General features: G+C 40.0%; 1 protein-coding gene across 3 annotated transcripts in view; it reads left to right on the top strand.

The window, feature by feature from the left end:
- The window catches only part of zranb3 (zinc finger, RAN-binding domain containing 3), a 78,757-nt gene that overhangs the window by 14,537 nt on the left and 37,681 nt on the right, over window positions 1–26,539 (top strand). For all 3 annotated transcript variants that reach the window (XM_035998404.1, XM_031291864.2, XM_031291863.2), the window contains exons 6-13: window positions 4,746–4,831; window positions 6,526–6,697; window positions 11,388–11,522; window positions 15,572–15,691; window positions 18,679–18,798; window positions 19,495–19,674; window positions 21,075–21,248; window positions 22,190–22,664. In XM_035998404.1, the coding sequence (XP_035854297.1) occupies window positions 4,746–4,831; window positions 6,526–6,697; window positions 11,388–11,522; window positions 15,572–15,691; window positions 18,679–18,798; window positions 19,495–19,674; window positions 21,075–21,248; window positions 22,190–22,664 (1,462 nt within the window). The remainder of the gene's footprint in view (window positions 1–4,745; window positions 4,832–6,525; window positions 6,698–11,387; window positions 11,523–15,571; window positions 15,692–18,678; window positions 18,799–19,494; window positions 19,675–21,074; window positions 21,249–22,189; window positions 22,665–26,539) is intronic.

The following is a 26,539-nucleotide window of genomic DNA, read 5'->3' as shown; positions in this document are numbered from 1 at the left end:
AAAGGTGTTTCACAATACAGCACAGGTATATCGCCATGGTAACTTGCTCCAGGAAAGGTTATACTCCGATCCAACATTCAAAAAGCCAATTAACTCTCCGGCTACACTTATCCTCGAGGATCCCGTGGACTTATTTCAATAACCTTTGTTGCAAAAACTTCATTTACAAAGCCCGATATGAACAGACACCACACTGCAATAAATGAGACGAGTAATAAAAAGAAGCGCACAGGGGGGGAAACTATTGAATTTAGAAACAATAAGAAGGGCTGTTCACAGGACAACGGTGTTTGGAGAGCGGCGGAGCCATTCCCCTTTCCATAATGATTTATTATATCATTTTTATATATGGTATATCGAAGGAGCAAATTGCAGTCGTATTCCATCACTGCCGCCTCGGAAGATGAAGTGGACTTTGTGAATGCAAAAATCTTTTCACAGTCTTAATGTCCACTCTCTAATGATAGGGCACTGATACAGCTTTGTGCTTCAGCATTTACACTGTTTCTACTTTTCCCCAAGTCATCCTCTTCAGCCTCAGGAGCAGCATCACTTTTGGCTTTTACAAAGTTCAAAGTGTTGTTCATAACATCATTATGATAATGATGTTAACTACTATACATTTATTCACTGTATTTACAAATTATACAGTTGATTTGGAGAATAATTCTCATCTTTAAGATAACCTCTGCCTTATTTTGTCATTTTCTTTATCATCACAACCATGAATTATCTCTGTTCTGTTGTATATTGAAAATAATACAACTTCATGTATACAGAATGTTTCTTTACAGTGTTAGAAAGGGGCTTTACAAAAATGTATTAAAGATGCATAAAATAATAAAAAACTAAAAACTTACTATCTGTCTATAAAATTAAATATTCATGACAAAATGTGTGTGCGTATATATTTATATATATATATATATATATATATATATATATATATATATATATATATATTAGGGCTGTCAGCGTTAACGTGTTAATCGCGATGCGATTAAGGGCCGACGCATTGCGATTAATTTTTTTTAATCGCATGCCGGCATTTATTCATTTTTTTTTATTTTTTTTTTTTTACAATTTCTTTATTGACATTTTTATAAAATAAGTGATAACACAAGGGTGTAACAAAAGACCATGTCATTTAAAAAAAAAATGTAACCCCCAAACCCAACCCTGTATTGCTCAGGAAAGGAAATAAAGACAGAGTAGTAATGGCAATTGCAGTTATAACTCAACACCCAAACAAATAGTAATAATTATAAGTAATGACAGTAGTATTACTAGTAACAATGATAATGCTGATACAAGGCAAGAAAAAAAAAATAATAATTAAAATAAAAAAAATAAAAAAAATAATTTATTAATTTATTTTACACTTCACTCGGCTTTGCGTCATGCCTAACAGGCTACTATTTTGACCCTTTGCAGCACCGTTACTTATCATCAAGCTGCCACTTCCTCGTATCACATCTTACAAATCTTAAAATCAAGTTCATAAAGTAACTTTCTTTGCATTCATTTGATTCACAATCAAGATACACTGGCAAAAATTGCTTTCGATTGTTAATATGTACGTAAAAACTGTTTGAAATGTAAAATAATAGAATTTTAATCATGTGATAAAATATGCGATTAATCGCAATTAACTATAGAAATGCAGCGATTAATCGCGATTTAAAAAAAATTAATCGTTTGACAGCCCTTATCTATATATATATATATATATATATATAATATACAATAGCAATACTTCCTGTTTAAGTTTGGAAAACAACATCCATGCATAATATTTATATTGAGTTGAGTTTAACATTCAAAAACTCAACTAATCTGCTTCATCAGGACTGTGTGGGTTAATCCTGACTGGTGCATAGAAGTACGTGACGTCACCTTTTTCCAACTGAGCTAGCCCTCCTCCCACAGTTGAAAATCATAGAAAAAGCAGTGCATTAATTAGGGACTTTTTTTTAGCTGCAGATTAATACACATATAGTGTTTTCTAAGGTGATTTAATCTTATGTCATACTTTGGTATATATAGGATCAGGATCTGACCAGTATAGCCTTGTGCGAGACCGTAAAGAGGCACTTGTTAGAGTAAAAACGTGTTAGTTAACAGAGTGAGCTGATTACCAACTACATAACTAGTTTGACATCATAGGTTTTGTGTTGACTACGTTTAAGTATCCTTGCAAGACGGTACTCAGATCCCACTGTCATCAAAGTGCCACGTTGCTGTGAGGAAAACTTAATTATTGCCTCGACTCGATCATGATAATTACCTGATGAGATTCAGGCAGCTAATTAATTCCAAAATGGAGCAAAGTTAGTACTTGTAAGAAATCTGGAGAAGGTGTGTCATTGAGACTGTGTGTGTGTGTGTGTGTTTGTGTGTGTGTGTGTGTGTGTGTGTTTGTGTGTGTGTGTGTGTGTGTGTGTTTGTGTGTGTGTGTGTGTGTGTGTGTGTGTGTGTGTGTGTGTGTGTGAGTGATACATGCCATCCTGTTTTTGCCATTGCCTTCCTGCAGTGTTGAGGTTAGTTTTTAGATATCATCTCTCTCCCTCTCCCTGCCACTAGAATCTGAAACTGAATATAACATTTTATCATCCGCAGCATAAACCTGATAAGCCCTGTCCCTGCCTCTGTGCCAGTCTCCTCACTGCCATCATTACTCACTGTGGCTCTGACATCGAGTTAGCACACAGCTCAGGGCATGCTGCACTGTTCATGATGTGCCCTCATTCCACCCACCTATTATATCAACAGTGTGAGGGGGGGGAAATGCAAAGTTCTGTTGAACAAGTGCTGAATTTAGAATAGTGCTCTCACTGTGGCTGCTTATTCAGATCGCCTTGCTGATGATTACCTGTCATTACTTCAGAAATTGCTGCTAATTACAATTGACAGGGATGTTGACGTTTGCATGCACACATTGTTGGAGCTTTGTTACCTGTGATGCATACACACTCTTTACCTACTTACTGTATGAAAAGGCTCTTTTCAAAATGCCATACGTCCACTGAAGACAGAACAGTTCGTACGTTTTTATGATGCAAAGATCTTTTGATGACTCAATTTTCATGTCAGCAGTTATGTAGCAGCAGTAGGTCTATTTTCTCTATCCATATTAAATTCATTTTCAAATCGGTTACATTTTTTTCCGCCTAGTCTGACTGCACAGTGGTTTGACCTGGTTAATTGGCGCTGACACAAATTACCACACAGATTCCCAACGCAGGACTAGTAAACTAGGCAAAGGACAACGGGACCTTGAATAAATTGCACACAAGACACACTTCTTGACAGTAGACTAATCGTGAGCACAGGTATATGGTCTGTGTTAAAAGCCAAAAAAAGCTCTTGCTACTTTTGAGTTATTGCATGCAGCTTTCAGAAACTAAAAGGTGATAAGTTGTGGTATCTGAAATTGTATGCAATCTTAATGACTTGCTGATAAATCTGTCAATTTGGTGTAGTAGATTTTACACAAGATATGATACTAAAATAACTAGAAGATATGGTTCCATATCTTCCTGTTGAATATGATGCTACAGCCAAGACTGTACAGTGCGCTAAATATGAAGCTACTGCCAGCAGCTGGTAATCTTAGCTTAGCACAAAGACTATAGAAAGTGTTAGCATGAAGCAAGCAAATTAGACCGATGAAGCAAGACTATGTATGTGGCTTTTGGTAAACAGTGGCTACTGTGGTCACAAGTGGCAACCACACAATGAAACATGACTCCTGGTGAGGTGCAGTGTGTTTACTCTTTGTGTAACCTTTGTAAAAATCATTGAGATATTTATCTGTGACATGAAAAAGTGTAACAGTAGCATAAATAGAAAAGAGTCACAAACTTACTTTGCTGAGTTTATGACTCTGAGTTAGTAATATCATTTACACAGCAACATTTAGCTTAAGTTTGCTAACATAAGCTAGCACAAGCTACATGTACTGGCCATAGCAGACCAAGTAAGACTGCAGCAACAAAAATGTACTGAATTGAGCAATGGTGGAGTTTTATTTTTCATTAATTCAACTTATCATATGTAAGATACAGGATATTTTATATTTATATATTTCTTTGTCTCACTTGAAGCCTTAAAAGTTTGCTAACATTAGCTAAAATGAGGCAGAATAAGCTACTGTTCATACCATAGCATTTTTTTCTTTTGCTCACTTTTTCAACTTTTAATTGGAAGAATGTGTTATTTCTTCTTTCTAAATTTGCGCTGTGTGTGTGTGTGTGTGTGTGTGTGTGTGTGTGTGTGTGTGTGTGTGTGTGTGTGTGTGTGTGTGTGTGTGTGTGTGTGTGAGAGAGAGAGAGTCATGTCCGTGTCAGTCAATTTGTGAGAAAGTTTTATATTAAACAACAGTAAGAGCTTACAGCCAAGGTAGCGGCTCTGTGAGATGGTATTAAGGCAAAGTGGTGCTTTGAGCTTAATGCTAATAGTAGCATGCTAAATTGCTAACAGGCTAGTGTAGCTGTCTATGTTGTCATCATTTAATGGGTAAGATGACAAATAGGACAAATCATACTGCGTTTTGTTTACAGGAAATAATTTATTTGGGAGGGAATTATATGCGAGATTTAGAAGGATATTACAATTACAATTAGTCCTAAATCTCTGTCTCTCTTTCCTAATTGCTGACACAAACGTGTACACACCCTGTAATGTGTGGTTTTAAGCTGTACAGAGTAGCTGTTAATGTCCTATTCTGTCTCTGTATTTAATAGCTTTTCATGCAAATTGAGGCCCTCTACCCCAAGAAGCTCGGAACCTGGACTGACTATGCCAAAAAATACTGCAACGCCCATTACAGGTGAGTCTTTAACACACACACACACAAGCTGACTCACACCTCTTACAAATTGTTCAACTTTTTTGTAGTGTATCCTAATGCTACTATATATTTGATTCACATTTTGTGTGTTATATATGTCACGTCATTTATATTCTGCAATTCATATTTTTCGTGACATATTTACTACTTTTTTTACGTTTGTTAAATAAACTAATTCACCTTCTTGCCAAGAGTTAGCTGAGAAGATGACTCTAATTGTGTCGCGAGACCCAGGAGACAGTTAGCTTAGTCTAGCATAAAGACTGGAAGCCGTAAGAATAGCTAGCCTGGCTGTCTAAAGGTGAAAAAACCCCACCTACAACATCCCTAAAGCTAATTTAAAACCCCAAAGTGTGAAAAAAACAAGTTGTGGAATTACATGGAGAGCTGGACCGATTCAGGCTAGCTGTTTCTTCCCGCTAACAGTTTTAATGCAAAGCCAATCAACGGTCTCTGTCTTCTGGCTTCAGCTTTATATTTAACAGACATACATCAGAGTGGTATCAATCTTTTTATCTAACTCTCACCAAGAAAGGAAATAAGCATATTTCCCCTAACGTCAAATTATCCTTTTAAATGTATGTAATATCCTCATTTTGATATGTTCTTATTTATAAACTCATCATTCTTTGCTTAGTGAAATTAGCAGAGTTTTAATAGATCTCACCTACCAATACATTCTCACTCTTTTCAAGTGTCTGCTGGGATAAGGTGGACTGTACCTGAGTCTGGAGTGGTGGTGTTGCTGAGTTTAGGGTTTGTTGTCAGAGCCAGAGCACAACTGAAGCCAAGCGTTAAATGCCAACTGGCTGCCAGTTGCCAGTGACGATCAGTTACATGTGTGAACAAACACATCAAATGCATTGTTTTGGATGTCCATCAAAGTCGGCGGCTCGGTCAGGGATGGGCCCGTCGCCATCAATGATAACACTTTGTATACAATAGCACTTAGTGTGGCTGGGGAATGCCGTGCTGAGCCACATAAACACATTCACACAAAAGATTATAGACACAGAAGGGCACAAGGCAATGTCATATAAGCAAAGTCTTCCTATTCCCTTCATAATAGTGAAGTTATTGTTGGAAATGGCAGCAGCTCAGGAGGCAGAAAAGCATCCTCACAGATGGAAAGATGCTGGTTTAAATCCCAACACCAGGCAGAAGCATCGTTTTTGAAGGAGTGAACCAGTTACCCCCTTCCTCAGCCACTACAAGTTTAAATATCGAAGTGTGAAACAGCCATATTTTGGCAGTGGCTTGTTAAGTTTGTCCATACTTTCAGCCAATATGACAGATAACCAGCCTTTGTGTGGAGGGCCAGTTCTATTCTGAAAATCCATTTGGCAAATAAATGGTGAAAGTTGCCAGAGAGTTTTGGGATAAACCTGCTGCTGTGGCCATTAGACAAAATAGTTTCCTGCTCTGCAAAGTGCCCTTAAGCAAAAAACTAATCCCCTGACTGCTCCAGCAGAGCTGCTCAGCGGTAAACGATGGAAGGCGGTTGTAGTGCCGGGCAGCTCCCAGGTGGGAATGTTTAAATGTGTTTAACTAATCCTTCAGGGCATTGCCATAAACAAGTATGTTTTCTTAGTAAGTTTCTTTCGGTTAGAAATGTGTATAAAAAACAAATACATCAGCAGCCACAGCTTTACCTCTCGTTCACTCTCTTACAGGTACTTCGGGTCTCGCAGGCAGTGGGACTGTCGCGGGGCTTCCAACCTGGAGGAGCTGCACCAGCGGCTGAGTGAGATCATGATCCGTCGTCTCAAGGCTGAGGTGCTCACCCAGCTGCCCCCCAAAATCCGCCAGCGTATCCCCTTCGACCTGCCTAAGGAGGCCGCAAAGGTACATGTTTGGACAAATGACAGCATGTGGCCTTTTGTCAGACATTCATTTCACCCATTATTTGCTTGTTATACACAAGTGATGTATCCACATTTTCTTGGGCTGCAACTAAGAATTGTTTTATTATAGACTAATAATGAATTGATAAATAATATCCAATCATAATAATAAGATGCCCATCATAATTTCCCAGAGCCCAAGGTGACATCGAATCATCAAATGTCTGGCTTGAAAAGATGACTAAAATGATTAATTAACTATCAAAATAGTTCCCGAGTAAGTTTCTGTTGATTGACTAAATGATTAATCGTTTCAGCTCCAACATTTTCATACATGCCGTGCACGAATGCAGAAGCATTATGTCTAAATATCCAGGCGAGTGTCACACCTCGATTAATGGAGATGCCACAGATTCACGCTGTTAAGTAAAATTAAATTCTGTCATTTCCAGGTTTGTGTATTTCTCACCACACAGGGACTGATTAAAGATGATATAGAGACGATAGTCTCCTACTCATCACCATTTGATATTTTGCTGCTTTAACGTTTGTCTCAACTAATTTTGAGAATCGATAATTGTTTGTCATTAATCAAGCAAAAATGCCAAATATTGGGCTTGTACGAACAGATCCTTAAAGGGGATACTTTGCCGATTTTCAAAATATACTATTAATAATATATTATAGAATAATGTATTATATTGTACATTATATTATAGTATTGGATTGTAAGTATTGATGCATTATTGTGTTCATCACTTCAACGTTGCAACTGGTAAATTTGGCGCTAATTCTTAATGACTTTATATACTGCTCAATAAAGTCTTATCTTATCTGGGTAGCTCACCTGGTGGAGCGCGCGCCCATGTGTAGGGGTTTGCCCCTCGACGCGGCGGCCGCGGGTTCGACTCCGACCTGCGGCCCTTTGCTGCGTGTCATTCTCCCTCTCTCTCCCCTTTCATGTCTTCATCTGTCCTATGAAGATAAAGGCCTAAAATGCCCAAAAAAATAATCTTAAAAAAAAATAATCTTAAAAAAAATCTTAAATCTTAAAAATAAAAAACATTTTGAAGTACCTCAAAATGTATTGTATGATAACATGTACAGTACTTAGGTAAACGTACTTTGTTACTTGACAATTTCGGCATGGCAACTTCTACAGTTTTGTTGTTGGGGAGATTCTCTTACTCCAACAGCTACGTGATGCAAGTCTCTGTTAGGGGAGGACATAACAGATCTGTTATAACTGCTGACAGTGTAACATACTGTATAATATTCTCTCGTCCATTTCCATGAGTTTCACCTCCCTTTGACTGCCTCCCATCTACTGTAAGTCATGGGGCGTGTTGCTTTAGAGAGACGTTTCAGCGTACGTCTTTCATCTTACTCAGTGTGGTGCTTCTCTGATAATAATAATATTAATATGTCCTTATTGTTTCCACTGCTGACACTGCTTATAAGTTATGTTTTCGTCAGCTGACTTCTGAAGCTCCACCATGTCAAATTCTACTCTCTACTCCTTGGAGATTGCCTTATATAGACAAGTTTGGGCAGTTAAGAGAGTTTGGTGAATCTGACTTGGAACACTTGTATGAGATAATCCTACAGAAAAAAGAGTGAGAGAGATAAGAATAAGAGGGCCGTTCTCTTTTTTCGAGCTTCTCAAAAGGGATTTTCAAAGTAAACTAAAATGTTTTGATTTTTGATTATGGATTGAACCAAATAAGCAATTAAGGACATCACCTTGGCCATTTTTTACACTTACACTTTTTTTTTTTTTTACATTTTACAGACTAAACAATCAACAGATAAACCAAAGATTATAATATTCTTTATGTGCAGCAGCATGACCGGTCTGTGATGCCAAAGGAAACCAAAATAATGATCAACTGCAACTGAGTGTGATGTTTGCAGTTAACTCATCCATTCATACATGATGGCTACTGCTTCCATTTAAAACTAATACTGTGAAAACTGCCTGTTGCTGCTTTAGGATTAAATAACTCCCCTTCAGCCTACGCAGAGATGAACTGAGGTCTGTGTGTGTGTGTGTGTGTGTGTGTGTGTGTGTGTGTGTGTGTGTGTGTGTGTGTGTGTGTGTGTGTGTGTGTGTGTGTGTGTGTGTGTGTGTGTGTGTGTGTGTGTGTGTGTGAATATGTGTGTGTTCCCTCTCCACCATAGTAAAGATGATACCACAGTATTTGTAGAGTAAATGTCATGTTCGTGTGTAGGTGTTTGCATCTTTTCTAGCCTCCTTTAAAGTTATGGTTGCGGTTTCTGCCTCCCACGCCACACTGGATGCATGTGTGCACGTGAATTCTAATGTGCCTCTGACCTGGCCTGTGCGCCCGTCAGTGTGTCTCCTCCACTCTCTGCGTTGGGTCACCGGTGTCAATGCTACAGGGGGTTAGCTTCCCACTGGGAGCGACCGGAACCAAGAACAATACACATTTAGAAGCATCCACTTTATTATATTTTGCATCATATCAGCAGAAGTGGAAAAAAAACACTGTAGGAGCTCTTTCAGCGCTAATTACACACCGAGCCGCTATCCCAGAAATGACACAACAATAAGGAAGTTGCTCGGAAAAGTGATGATGCAGCATTCTTACCCCAATCTCCTTAAATGTTAACGGAAGCTAAATGTGGTCAGTGTTCTACATGGTGCCAATTAGGCCACCTAATGTGCGCGTAGAACTGTTGGAAAAGTTCACGTCATGTCTTGCAGTTGTTTTCGCATTGCTCTCTTATCTCAAGTTGGCTGAAACAGCAGCTGTGATGCGTAATATGCTTAGATAAATGAGCTCTGAGATCATTTGTCTTTTGTGAAAATAAAAAGCACGACTGCCTGTAGCTGTTTGGCTTTACAGTTTTGGGTTTTCTTTGTTCATGAGATGAATGTGGGAGTGTTTTTAACAGGTGTTTATCCACTAAGAAGAATAGACAGGGATTTTACCCTCCTAGCTAAATGGACTGGTTTTGAGAGATGAGAAAGGGAGATGTGAAGTGGCCAGCGACGGCCATTGTACTTCCCACAAGCACTAAAATATGAACAATATAAAACAAAAGACTGGGTGGACATTAGTTTCCTCCAAACAAACTGTCTTTTAAAGCACAGTTTTGCTAACTGACGATATACACTGTATACCAGGACCACTCACCAGCACAGCCTTGTTCTTCCTGTTCCATTTTCCTCCCTAATGATGGCTTTTATCTTCCACAGCAGACATTTTTAATACCCCTCCTGCCCTTTACGTTTTCAGCCCTGGCCTTTTGTCAGTGTTAGTCTAGTGAATATCATCAAGGGTGGGGTGTTTAGCCACTCAGCGCCCCCCCCCCCACCCCCGCAGATTATAAAGCAATGCTTGAATGTAATTTCTTTAATTAGAAATAGACATTGAGCGACAGTCCAAACTGTGTTTATGCAGGTGCTGCTGAGAGAAACATCTGAGAGAAAACATAAAGGAAACGCAGCTTTGTGCTCCTGCAATATGATACTATTTATTCATTCAACCGTCCTTGACTTTGACGTGGTTTGAATCCACTGAAATGCTAATTATTTCGCTAAATAGTGTAAAGCTTTCATGTTTCACCAAAAGCTTTTCATTGTACCAGTCCAGAACGCGCAGTGAAAAATGCAGTTGTGAAACTTCCCACCATTATGTATGCGTGCGCTCGCAATAATAAGGCTTCTTTCCATTTCTCACTTTTTTTCCTTCCCCTCCGACTCCCGTCGCTCACTCATCATTATGTGTATGTATGTGCTTAATCACGCGTGGATCACCTCTTCCTTCAGCTTGCCATATGGTTCACAGTTTTGCATCGTTTGATATGCAGCGCTTAAAGAAAGTGTTCGTTCCTGTTGAATTTTTACACATTTCATGGTTTCACAGCCTGAATTCAGACCGATGAATCCGAGAGCTGTGAACAAAAGCCAGAAAATAACCTCTAATGACAAAGTTGTCTGAAGTTAGACAATTTTGAAAAAGTCAATGGGGTTTATCTGAAGCACTTTAGATTATAGGCACACTGGAATTAATGCAGGGAAATTGAATCAAACCCAAGCTTTGCAATTATTTGATACAGCATGCTGCTTTTCCTTTCACATTTCTACATAGGTTGCAGTGTAGTACAAAATATTGAAAAGAATGTGCTGTTAATTCACTAACTTTCATATGTTTTTATGACAAATAGGGCTAACCCACATGCTGACAAGAAATGCACAGCCTCTCTGCTTGTCTTGTTTATGAACAGGAGGTAGCATATGCCGCTCTTTACCTGCAGCCTCTCCCACTGCGATCCTGTCCGCGCTCCACTCCCACCTTAAATACTTCTCGCCAATCACCTTGAGAGCACGCGAGGTGTCTTTGATTTATTGTACCGGCCCGGCTGCTTCTCCATCTTCGACCCCGGCTTGTCACAAGGCGGCTATAATTGGGAGATGCTCATGACCCACCTAACACAGCAGCCCAGTTGGAGGGGGTGGTATCCTTGGGAATTCTCCATCTCTTTCTCTCTCTCTTTTCTCCCTCTTTCTTTCTTTCTCTTCCAGGGAAAGTAGGACACCCAGCAGCACCATTAATTGTTTTGCCCTTTATATCTCAAAAACAGTAGAGAACAAGAGAGAGGGAAGGCTGGATGAAGAAATAAGTGACACGGCCTCACTGTCTTTGCGCTCTTCTTTCTTGCAGGAGGCCTCAGCCAGCTTCGCAGAGTGGGAGAGATTGATGAAGGGAATGGGGTCAGGGTTCCTCGCCACGGACAACCCCTTCACTCAGGTCATGGGCCTGGTCACACAAATGTACAAGCAAACAGCTATTGCCAAGGTAATGGAGTATTTCTTGTTTTAACCCTAGCCTATGTCCTTATACAGTATACCTCCAATGTATAAGGCTGGAGATATTCTATGTCTCTCTGAATCCTACTAACAAATATACTCAAATGTGTCACAAAGCCTGATATATGTTATTCCTCTGTGCCACAGAGCTCCGTTTTTGTCCAAAAACACATCAATGAGAGACTGTCCTGAAAAAATACCAAATGTGGATTAATCCACAGCTGACAATAGTCCCCAACAAATGCAGTATTTCCTACTGCTCAACGTTTGCTGAAAACTAGAGTTCCCATTTGATTTAGTAAAAAAAAAAAACAGTAAAACTATATATTTATAGTATTTTTAAAAGACCTTCAGTAGGGAGCTTGCGGCTGAGTGTTCAGAAAACAGGGTCAGAAAGTATTGAAAGGCGGACTAACACATTGTTGGTCTTAGTCTTTCATGGACTTTCAGGGACACAATCCTTATCCTTCAAACATCATAGTTTAATGCAGAGATCCTGCTTTCACCACTGGCCCTGCTCTTTGTGTTATCATTTCAAACCGCAGGAAAAATGTTTACTTTGCAACAGCTCAGAAAACCAACATTGGTTTTAGTTTGACCGCCGAGCATTATAAGTCGTCCCCACAGTTTGGGAGAGCATTGTGTCTTTTGTGTCTGAAAGCTGAAAAAATATGTCTCCTTTTTCAAGCTGTGCTGTTGAGCAGTTAAACAATGTGATTGAATTAAAGAAACCGTTTTGGGAAATAGCTTGTTTGCTTTCTTGCAGAGAGTTAGTTGAGTAGATCAATGCCACTCTGATGTCTGTATGCCGAATACGAAGCTACAGCCAGCAGCTGGTTCGCTTAGCTTAGCATAAAGACTGGAAATGGCTAGCCTTGCTCTGTCCAAAGGTAACATAATCCACATACCAACATCTCTAAGGCTACGAGAGTGTTATCATTCTTCTCGTCTAGCTGTCGACAAGAATGCATATAAATAGTGTTTCCCAAAATGTTGAATAATTCCTTTAGCTTGCATTTTTTCTTTGCACTGTAATAAGTTAATGCAAGCATGCACATCATGTTCTTCTTATTATGTTATTATAATAATTAAGTTTTAATTAGTAATTATTTTTTTCTGCCTTCAGAGAGGGGCATGACAGAAAAGGTTTGAGAACCACTGACCTTAATGTTTTAATTAAAGCTGTCCTGAAAATATCTCATATTTGGGTGAGCCTCATCTGGTCAGTAACCATTAGAATGAGGAAATATGACACCTGGCAACAAATGAAGAAAAAGAAAAAATGTAACAAACTCCCCTAATAGTTTTGTGTTAAAAGTATGTTGAATAAAGCTACCCCCAATTTTACATTACCACACAAACTGAGAAAACAGACAACGTCACATCATTAGGGCCATATTGTCAGACTTCTCTAGATGGATTGGAAATGTGTCCTGTAGTTGAACTTCCAATGGTTTTACCCTCTATGACTCCTCTGAGATCAAACAGTTAAAAAAATCAAACTACGTATATTATCCGGAGCAGTTTAAATAGCTTAGAAATTGGCAAAAGACTGCAATTTTTTTATTAATTTTCATGTTTCAGGAAATGGTGAATTGATGGTACAGTACAGCATCATGTTCAGAGCGTTTGGCCAACCACTCACTAAGATCACATGGAAAGGCATTGCCATGGTAACAGAGCCTAATGGTCGCCAGCGAAAGCACTTAGATAAAGTAGGGAGTTATAACTGAGGTATTATTTAGTTTCGTCCGGCCTGGCATGATTACACCTTATCTCAAAGTTACACACCGCACTAAAATAGCATCTCTGTGATGTTGTTGCTATGGAAACTCAGTCGGCTCTCAGTTTGAAGTGGCGCTTTTATTTTAATGAGAGAGAAATAAGCAATGTGGGAAGGTGGCTTGATGCACACAGTACGAGGAAGGTCGGGGTCAGAGCAGCCGGTGTTAAGAAATCTTACAAGCATTTACATTTCCTGTTCCTTAGTGGAAACATGTAACACAGTAATATAGTTTTCAACCTCTGATCAGTTTACACACTTATATCTGTTTCTCAGTAATCTTGACGCTATGAAAATAGGCAGTTCCTCAATCTCTTATATTTGTAGTTGAGTAAACATTTCCACCAAATTTAGTATCCCTCTCCAATCATCTGCCATGTTCAAGAGCTGGCATTCCTCTCAATTAGCCCAACGCCCTCAGCCATGAGGAGCGTAGCCCCGAGGTTAACGAAGACCGGAGATAACCACAGAATGCAATCATTGACACGTTACTCGCTCAGCCTTCCTCCAAGCTTGGATCTTTTCTGCGCTTGCCGTTGTTTGCTGATTGGATTTCTGCTCAGTTTAGCCTAACACTGGACCTCCTTTCATTACAAAGCCCCCCTGCCCACTCACCCACCTCCATGCTGATACTGCCAGCCCAGTCTCATTTCCTCTCCTATTGGTTTTTAGAGCCAGACACACTTTCTACTTCAGAAAAAAAACAAAAACAGCATTCTTTCTTCTTTTTTTGGATCATCAGGAGGGGTGGAATGGTGTGATAGATTCACACATCTATGTCACTGTGACGGGCATCATGGCCCCTGCCTGCCAGTCCGCCTGGCGATGGAGCTGCCAAATGCCTTTGGGGTATTTTTATTGCTTTACCCGCCAAGCATCTGCTCCCAATTACCCAGAGAGGACAGCTCTGATGCTGGACTTTAAAGCAAGCTAACGGGCCGCTTCAGACAGCCGAGAAGTTTGTGCACTAATTAAACTCAGCGGAAGGAAGCCGGCGAAGCCAAGCCGTCAGTAATGAGGACCCCTCCAGATCAGAACAGGGTCGGTAGGCCTGGCGGAGAGATTCATTATCAGGCGCATCGGCTAATTATCAGCAAGGCAAAGCAGAGGTTCTCCCACCAGAGCAGGTGTGATGGCAGCAGAGGTTGTCAGGTTGCAGGAGGTGTGGAGATTATAGGGGTGTGATTCACAAGACGGAAAAAGACCTGTCTCCAAAACCGTCTAGTAAGGGATCTGTTTGACTCAAATCAAAACTCAGTATTTCTCACTAGTTGGTGCTATTCTCGGCTGCTTTTTGGCCTGGGGCTCTGAAATGTCCCGAGCCTGGATGCTCAATGACACGCTCATACAGCACATCCTCTCCAGCTTTGCAGAAGGTAGCGGGGACGGGCACAGCCATCACAGTGTGATCGCTGGGCAGCAGCGCATGGTGAAATGATAGATACGGATACCTGCAGGGTACAGTTAACTCACTCGCACTTCTGCCGCTTAGCCTCACACTGTCAGTCAGGGCCGGAGACGTCGGCAGAAACCAGCAAGATCTTGTTAAATTTGGACTGTGATGTTCTTTAAGCATTGTTACCATTTGACTTCATAAATAAAACAAGACTAACAGGTAAAAAAATGCCAGGCATGAATAAAAAAAAAGGGTTACATAAGAATAGACCAAGCAAATAACTCCAGAATGAAATAGTTGAGAACTGAACTTTTACTTATTGCAGTAATTTTGGACTGCAGCTGTCACGTAACCAGCCTAAAAATGTTTTTTTAAGGGACATTTGCAAGTCCTGAAAAAAAATCTGAAGTTCTGTAGTGTTGAACATCCAGTCAAAAAGAACCATATGTCTTTATTAAGTTGGTAAATTCTGAAATTCATCTGGTTTTGTGTGGATCAAAAGGTTAATTTTGTCCAAAATGCGAAAAGAAAGAGCACACACCAGTCATACCTCCACGTTGTGAGTTATTGATTTGCTCTCACTATCTGCGAGCTGACAAATGTGCCCCAGTCGCTCTGTGTGCTCTCTCTTTTTAAAGCCTGGATCCATGGCATTCAATAGAGAATCGATCACACAGAAAGGATGCCGCGGTGATTAATTGACTTCTTCACTGATCTAGCCGATTCCTCTGTGTGTGGTCAACCAGTGAAGTGATGGATTCAGTAGCTCTCTTTCATCTGTGTCTATTTCTGTATCTGTGTGTGTGTGTGTGTGTGTGTGTGTGTGCGCGTGTGCGTGTGCGTGCGTGTGCGTGGCCAGGCGGGAGCTGTGAAGGACTACATAAAGATGATGCTGGAGGCAGAGCAGCTGAAGTTCCTGGTGTTCGCCCACCACCTCACCATGCTGCAGGCTTGCACCGAGGCTGCCATCGAGGCCAAGGTAACCTCAGGTGCTCCGCAGGCAACTGGATCTTCTTAAAAGTGTTAAAGGGCCTAGTGAGAAACTTCATACAGCAATAATGAGTTGAACTTTTTTTTCAACAATCAAAACAGTTTCTAAAAGCACAGTTTTTCCACCATATCTCCAACAAGAACAAATTGTTTGTATCACACACACTGCCTTGGAAATCATTGGCCTCCTCACCCCCAACCTTTCAGATCTCGATAAGAGCCATCACACACATGACGCTAACACATGACCCGTGTTACCCCCCCCAACCGATTTTTCACACAACTCCAATCCAGATGCAGGTACAGGATACTAAGTCTTGTCTCGGCTCTGAACACAATATCCTGCTGGTTATAGGGACACACTTATTTATTTATGGATGTATATGGATATGTATGGCACATTGATGTTACTATACTATACTAAGTGTCTGGTTGTATGTACTGTATGGATGCATCTATGTCCCTTTTCCACTGTAGGAACTTAACGAAATGTAACGTAACCATTGTATCCATTAATGAAAGAAGATTAAAGAAAAATAAAAGATCACAACGAGCGTAGTGGAGCAAACCAAAAGTAGTTAGAAAATTAGTAACTAGTAATATTAGCTCTACTTCTTCCATGGTTCAGTCCCATAACTGATTACCTCACTCTCCTACTGTACAAATTACATCTTGCACGTCTTGCTGTCACTTTTTTAATTACTGAAATGTCCCGGTTTGTAAAATAGGTCACAGGTTGGTGACCTAGTTCCTGCAGTGGAAAGGTGCTACTAGTAAATCTATCTAGCTATCCAGACAATTTCCTTGCTAGCTAGCCATCTACCAATCTCCTTTGTCGATCTATCTACCAATTTCTCTTTCTCTCTCTGTCTACATTTTTTTCTGTCTGAATTATCAGAATGTAAAACTATTTAATTGTATTTTCATTAATTTGCCAGTACAGTCACTGAAGGTTCTTGCTATTTCATGCTGTCTAACCATTCATTTTCTTCCTTATTCTATGCATAATTCCAGGGCTTTTGTCAGCTATGATAAGCTATGATGCTCTTAAAAAGCAAAAATGTGGTTTAAAAAAAAAATTTGTGTTATTCTTGCTCTATCAATCCCTTTGAAACGAGAGGGAGCACTGTTTCTATATGGTTGATAGTTCATTTTGGCACAAATGTTCAATTCTGTCATTTCTATTTAAGATTTGAACTTTTTTTTTTCCAGCTGCAGAGACCTGAATTACCCATTAACAGTAACCTGGAAGCACTAAATGTGCAGAATGTATTCATATTTCACTGGCTAACCAGAGGTAATTGGCTCCATACTAATTCTTTCATCTATAGTCCGGCTGTGTTTATAAGTCAAATCCTTGCCGTATCTGTGATTAACTTAGACAGAGTACTGAGCACTAAGCTCACAAGTTGGGCTTGTGCTTCAGCGGGAGTCATAGAGCAGATGTTAGCAGTCATGATTTATTAACGTCTTCCACTTAAGTGCTAAATTCAGGTGTACAATACAGTATAATGCCAGTACAATATTTAGATAATTATATTTTGAAACACATTAGAAGAAGTTTATTATTAAGCATCTCTTAAATTATCTATTAATCATCATCTAAAGAAAGAAGAAAAGTTTTTATTTTTCTCTCTTCGAAAGTAAACTTTTACTTCCACAGCTAATCTCCCAAGGTGCATTTCACAAGTCATCACAAGCAAACGATATTAGCTTGGCGCCAGCAACCTGCGAAACAGTTCAAGTGTGTGTATACGTATGTGTGTGTATGCGTATGTGTGCACGTGTTTGTGTGTGACGCAGGGGTCGCGGAGGTGTCGCTGAATGTAATGCAGCGGTACGACGTGTGATCGCACATTCCTCCCTGAGACGCTCGCTCTCTGGTGCATTCGCACTCACCAATTAACAGAGGGCTAAAAAAAGGAACGTCAGGCAACGCGTTGTGGTGAGGGGCTCGGCAGAGACAAGTGACTACGCTCCCATCACATGACGTTATCACTGCTCTCCTGCTCACACTTTCCCATTTCTCACCTGCTGTCGAACTGATTGGAGGGTTTGTTTAATAAAGTTGTGAGTGTTTAAAACTAGTAACTCTGACGAAACGGCAGGTTGATTTCAGAATGGTTTTATGGCCTTGAGAGAACCTGGTTCTCAGTAAGCACATTTATTTGCCCTTTATTTTTCTCGGAAACGTCAAACCGACCTCTGTGTGTTCTTTCTCAGCAAGCTTCCGCTTCATATTCATGCAGTTAGAGTTCATTCACACATGGGAGCCGCACAGTACGAACAGACTCTCCTACTGTCGGCCACTGAGCAGCTCTGCAGGACTGATGGACCCAAATCAAAAGAGTGCAGTGGCCACAGTGCATTAGCAGCTCAGTGAATGTCAAGTTCAGGTTTAATCAACACACAGCCGCTGCTTTCTTTGTTCGGTGTTATAACACGAAAATATTGTGTATATTGATCTCATTTTCTTTTCAAATAAGCTATTTTATTTGCTGTAACTAGTTCATTGCGGCTCCTCTGTTCACGTTTTCTACGGTGTGTTCATTCACACATCTGTCATTGTAATATCTCCAGCATAGAATACAGGTTAATGAAATGTTCCCTGCCTTTAATGTTCCCGCACAAATCTGCTTTTTAGAAGCTGCCCCTCGCGAACTGTGTGAACCTTTTTAGTTAATTTAATGGAACTTGCAAACAACCACTCTCACATTTTCTCCTCCAGTATTTGCAGGTGCACTTCAGATGACTACGCTTCTAGGCGTAATACACCTGTGATAAATAATTATATAAGACTTGGTTTGTCTAGCCTTAAAAGTTGGAATTGTGTTGAAATTTAAAGTGAGACTATGTAACTTTTGAAAAGGAGAAATCACACATTCTTCCTCTTACAAATGAAAGAAATGTAGATATTACTGCAGCTTTAAAGCACAAAAGCTTAAATATTTTATTGCCTTGCCTCTGTTGTTCCAGGCTGCTTATATCCGTATCGACGGCAGCGTCCCATCCTCGGAACGAATCCAGTTGGTCCACAAGTTCCAGAGTGACCCAGAGACACGGGTGGCCATCCTCAGCATCCAGGCAGCTGGTCAGGTACTCGCACACACACAAACACACCCACAATCTATGACCCAACATCACGTTTTGTTCCAGTTAAGATATAGAAATATAATATAGTGCATTTTCCGAGCTATTGTAACCACTGAAAACAAAATCTGCTATTCAAGTAGTCACAAATCACACTTAATCCTGGCTTTGAAAAATCATTGAATTTCAACAAAAACAGAGTTGGTGCCAATACTTTTTAATTAAATGAAACCTATGAACACTGAAGAAATAAACTAGTGATGTACTATTAATGCAACAATAAATAGCTTGAAATATTGCTAACTAGAGTCATTTGGTGCATATTAGTCATACTGATGACTGTTGCTGTTTGTATTGAATCATAATCAAGGTTGGTGCAAGTAGAAAAAAATGCTGAACATGTATTTTACTCTTAATAATAAACTTGACATTAATTATTCTGGGTGACTGAATATGTGCACAAATGTTATGCATTCCAATCAAAGGAGATCGGTGCTTGATACTCTGATGTGGCAATTAGCTGCTAATATTCTGTTATTAAAAGAAATTCACCATTTCAGTGGATGTGGACTGGAGAGCTCCATTTGAAGTGGTTGAATAAGGTGTTTTTGCTCTAATTGGGCTTGTGTGTGTGTGTGTGTGTGTGTGTGTGTGTGTGTGTGTGTGTGTGTGTGTGTGTGTGTGTGTGTGTGTCCTCTTCAGGGTTTAACCTTCACCGCAGCCAGCCACGTGGTGTTTGCCGAGCTCTACTGGAACCCCGGCCACATGAAGCAGGCTGAAGATCGAGCCCACCGTATTGGACAAACGTCCTCGGTCAACGTGCACTACCTCATTGCCAAGGGCACCTTTGACACCGTTATGTGGTCCATGCTCAATAAGAAGGTACTGTGGGTGACGTTCCAGGGAAAGATTTGTGCTCAGCCTTTGATTTGTCACCACACATTCCACCAATTAAGCATTCATTGATGTCATGTTTAATTTGAATGATAGATCACTGGAAACTTCGCACAGAACATCTCACCAAACATTTATGACAAAGACATATACCTAATTAATGATCAATTTAATTGAATGTGATCTCACGGATATATTCCTCTTGCATTGATCAGCTGATCTATGGGGAATGAACATAGTAACATAGCTGAAAACATATCAACTTAAATAACACTTTGCCTTATACTCACTGTTCTAGTATGCGCCTGTCTACTAAAAAATGTATCTTTATATACTGCATGCATTCATGAACAAACTTGTGAAATTGATTTGCATGTGAGAACAGGCTTCGGGGATTTACGGTAATAATCACAGATGTCTAAATTTGTAATTAAAACGGAATTATTCCAATAATAAATGTCCTTGGGATACTGTTCATTACAGAACATGTGATTTGGGAAAGAACTCATTTGAACCGAACCGAAACATGAAAAGAAGAACACTGAGGGCCAGATGTATGTACATTTGCGAATGTAGCGTTATCAGCGCCATGGCCGACCCGCAGAAAGCGCACGCTGTGATACTTCAGCTTACGTCGTATTTACCAAACCTGCAGTTCATCGGGTAATCAGCGCCTTTCTCCCCCCACTATACCGTAAATTGCGCTGTAGCAAAGCGTTAAGTACTGGTGCTATGATACGGCTGAGTGCAGACTGCGATATTCCCACTGCTGATGCTATGACTGTTTGAAATGATCCTGATGCCAATATTTGTAATGTAGCGAGGAGTTTAACAACTACTGGAATGGAATGTGAATGCTGAGTCGGAGATTCAATGTCATCTTTGATTTCTTCCAGTAACTGTAATATTGCATGGCTGCTTAATCTGTAACACTTAATGATTTTGTGTTCACTCAATTGAGAAAGTGTGATCCTTGTGGCAAAAATCTTTTCAGCTCGTCTCCTTGGCCTATGTCTTCGTTTTGCTCAGATTACTGCTGCCATTTCACCAGGAGGCATATGCGAGGAAACCCGCTTCCAGGTTTACACCTGCTTTTAAGAGGCGGAGAATTTTCACCGCAAAATAGAAGTGCGCTTTCACGGGCATTTTTGTACGTACCGCAGAATACATAATTAGGCGCACTTTCCGCTTCCCCTCCCATCTCTTTATGGGAAACTCCCACTTTCCCATTGACCCTCCCGTATGCATATGCATGACACGGAAAAGCGCAATATGCCATTTTCAGTTCCTCGCCATGCTTTTACGCGCACGTTGCGAAACAAATACGCCTGAAGTGGGCGCAAAAGCGTTAGTACATCTGGCCCTGAGCGTCCTATGTGTCCCTGTAGGAAACGGTGACTGGCAGCACTTTAAATGGCAGAAAGGAATACCTGAAGGCGGACGAGGGCGACAAGGACAAGTGGGAGTTCCTCAATTTTGCCGATGCGTGGACGCCGAGCGAGATGGTGCTGCCGCTGGAGGGAAACACAGGAAATGCCAAAGATGATGTGTTTTTCACTCATGTGAGTCAGCTGGAAGAGTTCATCAGGAACGTCAGTAGTGACGAGTTCATTTTATTTTTGTTTAGTTTTGAGATAATAAGAAAAGAACACCAAATAAGAACACAAACGGAGACATGTAGCTTGACTGCTGATGTTCACCCCCAGGCCTCTGGCGAATACAGTATTTAGACATCTTACATCTTTGTATACATAACATCAATGAGTCTGTAAATTGAATATCTGAGGATGTTTTGTTATAAAGAGCCAGGAAGTTCAATATTCCAGTTGTTGTTATAGAGAAAGCTACATATTGTATAAAGACCTTGGGAAAAGAACACTGTCACTCACCACAAGCGATCTCTTCGCTCTAGTTATGTTGTCTGAGTGGAGCTTTATAAAGTCCTTCAAAGGGAAAGAAGCCAGATTATGAATAATTGTATAGACCAAACATACTTAAAAAAGTAAGTAATCATGGTCATGTGGAGATTGTTTCAAGGCTTTCTTTTTAATAGATGCAGTTGTATGCCCTAATCAAGAAAGAACCAAAGAGCTCATCTATATTTAAATAATAATAAATATGTCTGAGGGTTGTGAGATTAAATGTTTTAGTATTAGTAGAAACACTTGAACTTAATTAAAAAAAAACTTAAAGTCAAAGCAGTCTAAAGATGTGTGTCAGTGTCACAGGAGATTATTTCTCATTGTTTTCTGTACCTATTCATTATTTGTCATCAGGTAATTTTCATTATTATTTCCTGTGTTACCAGGATACAACTTGGCATTAGAAAATGTTGCTTGTTATTTTTATCAAAGGGGAAAATAATTGCCTTGTGACATTTGTTAGAAAAAAAAGATTTGTGTCATGTATGCTCTGTTACTTTACCGTTAGATTAAAATCTATTGTTCAGGTAACAAACTGTGTGCTGTAGTGTAAAAAACTAACTTGTATCTTTTTTTCTTAGTTTGAGAAAGAGAAGCAGCACGACATTCGTTCCTTCCTCTCCCCGAGCGCCAGCAGGGAGAAGAAGAGGAAGAGAACAGAGGATGAAGAAACATGTCCCTCCATCTCCTCAGAGAAGGCTGCCCAGCCAACTGGCAGTGGAACAAACTCTGAAAAAAGAGAGGAGAAGAAGTCTTTCTGCCAAACCTCCTCCACACCCGACCAGGACTTCTCTCCCCAGCTGAAGAGGCTCCGGACGCCACAGCCCAGCCCAAGCCCCAGGTCCCGATACAGTGGGAAGCGGCGGTCGACAGCTGCTGTGATCGGCTCCGGCAGCCCCAGCGCCCTGGTCTCCTCCATGGCCCCGCGGAAGCTGTCGGAGCCCGACCTTTCCACTGAGAAGTGGAGCTGTGGGGCCTGCACCTACTCCAACAGCAGCCTGTTGCCTTACTGCGAGATGTGCGAGTTTCCACGCTCTTCTTCTGGTGTCCAGTCAGGTAGGATCAAGAAACAAGTACTAACAAATTATCTGGTGTGTCTGTGTGTGTCTTTGTGTGTTCCACTATTTATTCTTTTATTAATTCACAAACTTCATTCCACTGATTGCAAACTGGATTCCATTAAGAAGACAAAATTTCCATCATCTCTTGCTTGAAATGAAGCACCTGAAGCTGAACCCATTCATTTCTTTATTTTCCTTCCTGTCAATATCAATCGTAGCAGTCTGTTGACATAATACTTTTGAACAGCATTACAGATTTCACCAGATGGAGATGCGTGATAGCGAAAGATGGAGGCAGGCTTACCAGAGTCTGACACAGCTCTGCTCGGAGAATATTCTCTCTCTCTCTCTCTCTCTCTCTCTCTCTCTCTCTCTCTCTCTCTCTCTCTCTCTCTCTGCAGATGACAAGAACACATTATAATTCTCACCTGTCAAGCTGAGAGAGAGAGAGAGAGAGAGAGAGAAGGCACCTACTATTGCTGCAAATGTCTCGCACAAAGTCGGGAAAAGTTGAGCTGGCTCTAGCTGATATCTCTGACAGCCTATGATTGTATCTTGCCAAAGAGAGGGGAGGGAAGTTGTTATGACCTGGCAGGCTCCGGGTCCATGCTCTTTAAATGTCTGAGATGCATCACATCGGCTCACAGAAAAAAAATATCCTAGAAATCATTTCAGTTTCAGCAGCAGTAATATTTAAGTAGCAATACTTTTAGTGCTTCTTTTAATGCGGGATGTTGCACTGAATGTTATGGTTGTATTGACATTAGGGTGCTTGTAATTTAAAGTCACACTACACACTTGTATCAAACTTTGTTGCTTCTTATCCATTCTAACACAGCATCCCTCTCAAAATCAATTGAAGGAATTACTACACCAACATGTTGCAAAGATGATTCATTAAACAAAAAGCCATGACAGGCTATACAACATAGTGTATACAGAAATGAAATAAGGGCTTTGTTTGAGGCTTTTTGTTTGCTTCATAAATACACTGTTCACATACTGTACATATACTTTATGATATTGCCTCTTGTACATGGATCTTTTTACCATTTTTTTCTGACAATTACTTGTAAGGGGAAGAAGAAGAATTGGAAATAATGCATCTACCAAGAGAAAGCATTTTGTTTGTACTTTGTTGAGGTTTGATATTGAAAGGACTGATTGATTAATTGAGTTTTTTTAACTTGGTTTAAAAAAAAATATATATATATATATATATATATATATATATATATATATATATATATATATATATATATACACTAGTGCAGGTACAGTAGGCGTGATTTTGGCCAGGCTAGCTGTTTTCCCCCTTCTTCCAGTTTGTATGCTTAGCTAAAATAAGCTAAGCAAGGCTAATCAGCCTCCTGTAGGTTCATATTTAGCATATACAGACATGAAAGTGGTATCAATCTTCTCATCTAACTCTAAGCAAAAAAGTGAATAAAGCGTGTATCCCAAAACGATTCCTTTAAAGACATCATGTGTTATAAGTGCTCAAAACCACTAGTCCTAATAGTTGAAAGGAAACTATAAAGGTTAAAAGGTCCGGAAGGAAATTTTACTTTAAATGGATCAGAATGCAAAGATACTAAGATGACTCATGACTAAATAACCTTAGTGTCAACACTGTGAGCTTGAGGAAATCACTGCTAACAGATCTTTTCCTCCTATTGTCTGACAAATTGCAGGCTTTTATATTTCATAACGCAATCAAAATTGTGTGTGGAGGGGAGGTGTGATTAGAGAAAAGAAACGAGCAATAAGAATGATTTTAAGCAAAGTCATTAAAAAAAGTTGTTGGAAATGTTGATTGAATGAGGACTAAATGCTTTCTTAATTGAGTCTCATTCACCTGGTTTTCCTAACTAACCCTAATGTGAATAACATGGTTAAATTGCATAAAACCACAATATTCTGGTTATTTTACATTAAAAGAATGTTACCTAGCTATATAGATATATAGATATAGACAGATATATAGATAGATGTGCATGAATCTCTAAATCAAGATTTTTTGCCATAAACACATACAGTATACACTTGAGTTATCCAGTATGACATTTAATTTCTCATCTGTCTGCATTAATGAGGCTCATTATGCAAATATAAAATCTATATTTAGTGTAAGTAAAGAGTAAATATTGGCTGTGCTGAAAGTTTGTTTGCAGCTCAGTCTATTGGAAGTGAGGATGGTGCACTTAAACAGTTCAAACATGTAGTACCTCAGCCTTTGAGCATCACCGAAAACACACACCCACACACTCACCCACACATATTTTTGAACAGTATTCACCCCTCCATTTCATTCTCAGCTGCAGCAGATGCTTGATAACCATTCAGCAATCACACGCTCTTCTATGTCACAAGCGCCACTCTGCATTCACAGCAGCAGGCTGTGTCAGCTCACTAGACGGGGAATTTAACAACCTGCTAAATTTGTAAATGACAGACTGTGCTGAGAAATAACAACTGTATTTATGGAGGTATCTCTCAACTTGGCAGTGCAATCCTCAGCTCGTGGAAATGTAAGAAAATAATCAGGTCAGAGCTTACAGTATGGCATGAGAGATGTCTCTTCAAGAGCAACAATTTCTCACAATGACAGTAAAGTGAAATTGCGACACTGTCTCACAAGTTGTGTCACTAGTATTAAGAAATGTTGCACAGAATCACTGAACACTGACACATGATGCAAGGACATCAGGGCTTCATATTCAAAGGAACAGAAGAAGTATCATTTGGCTTTAACTGTCTGTGAATTTGAGCAGCATAGCAAAGACAGCAGCTGTAGAGGAAGAATAGTAAGCATGCAGAAGGATATTAGTCTGCTGAACCATGAGGCTTTTGTACCCGAATGAAATGTACCAGAATGTAACAGAATAAGATGCATGAAATGAGAAAGGAAACTAAGATTTTTAGGATTCCTTGGAAGGTATTGAAGCTTGATGTGGGAAACAGAAATGGCAGATTAGAAGCTGGCTAGCAAATGTCAAAGTGACAAATTCACCCTTCGCTAAGCCCCTTTCCATTAGCTACTGTTGCCACGTCTGTTAAGCTTTCCATTGTGGAAATGCACGTGAAGTTTACAGTGTTTATGGTGGTAGATTTACCACTCAAAATTCCTGCAAATTATTGCCCAGAAGTAAAAACAAAAGCAGCCTCTCGTTTCTGGCCGACCACTGTGGATTTTGTTGACTGAAATGATAGTAGAAAACCACACCCACTGATGTCACTGTGTACTGACACACCCTGGATAAGTACACTTCTTTATCACTGTAGCAAGTTGATAAGTTAAAGGTCCCATATTGTAGAAAGTGAGATTTCCATGTCTTTTTTTTCATTTTAAAGCAGGTCGAGTTGCTATATAAATACTGTGAACGTATCAAAATGCTCAATCCACAGAGAAATGCACACGGACCGTATACAGAAATGGTGCCTTTAAACAAGCCGTAAGGACTTCAGTACGGTTGTGATGCCACAATTATACTATATATAGGTAGGAAGTGCGGCTACAGTGCCGTTACTGTCATACCCCGGCTAAAATGATGGTGCAGAGACGCCAGGACCGCAGTTGGTTGCGACGGTTGGTTGCAGATTTTATCAGCTGTAGTAGTTAGCTAGCGGTAGCTAATTTGCCCTAAATTTGTGAGCTATTTGAAAACGCCTTCTCTGGCTGACTTTTTAGTGTTTCCACCCTTTTTAAAACGAGAACCCTGTGAAAGGGTCTGAAATGTGCACCTGACTGCCACAGAAATTATGCCATGCTAAAAAACTTTCTAAAGCTCCCAAGCAAAACTTAGCATTCTCCCCAGGTGATTAAAGATGTAGAAGACATCTTAACAAAGGAGACATTGTTCTTGTATT

The sequence above is a fragment of the Sander lucioperca genome, chromosome 24 (assembly GCF_008315115.2).
Source record: "Sander lucioperca isolate FBNREF2018 chromosome 24, SLUC_FBN_1.2, whole genome shotgun sequence".
Classification (NCBI taxonomy): Eukaryota; Metazoa; Chordata; class Actinopteri; order Perciformes; family Percidae; genus Sander; species Sander lucioperca.
Note: the sequence above shows the minus strand (reverse complement) of the source record. Positions and strands in the feature narration are given on the sequence as shown.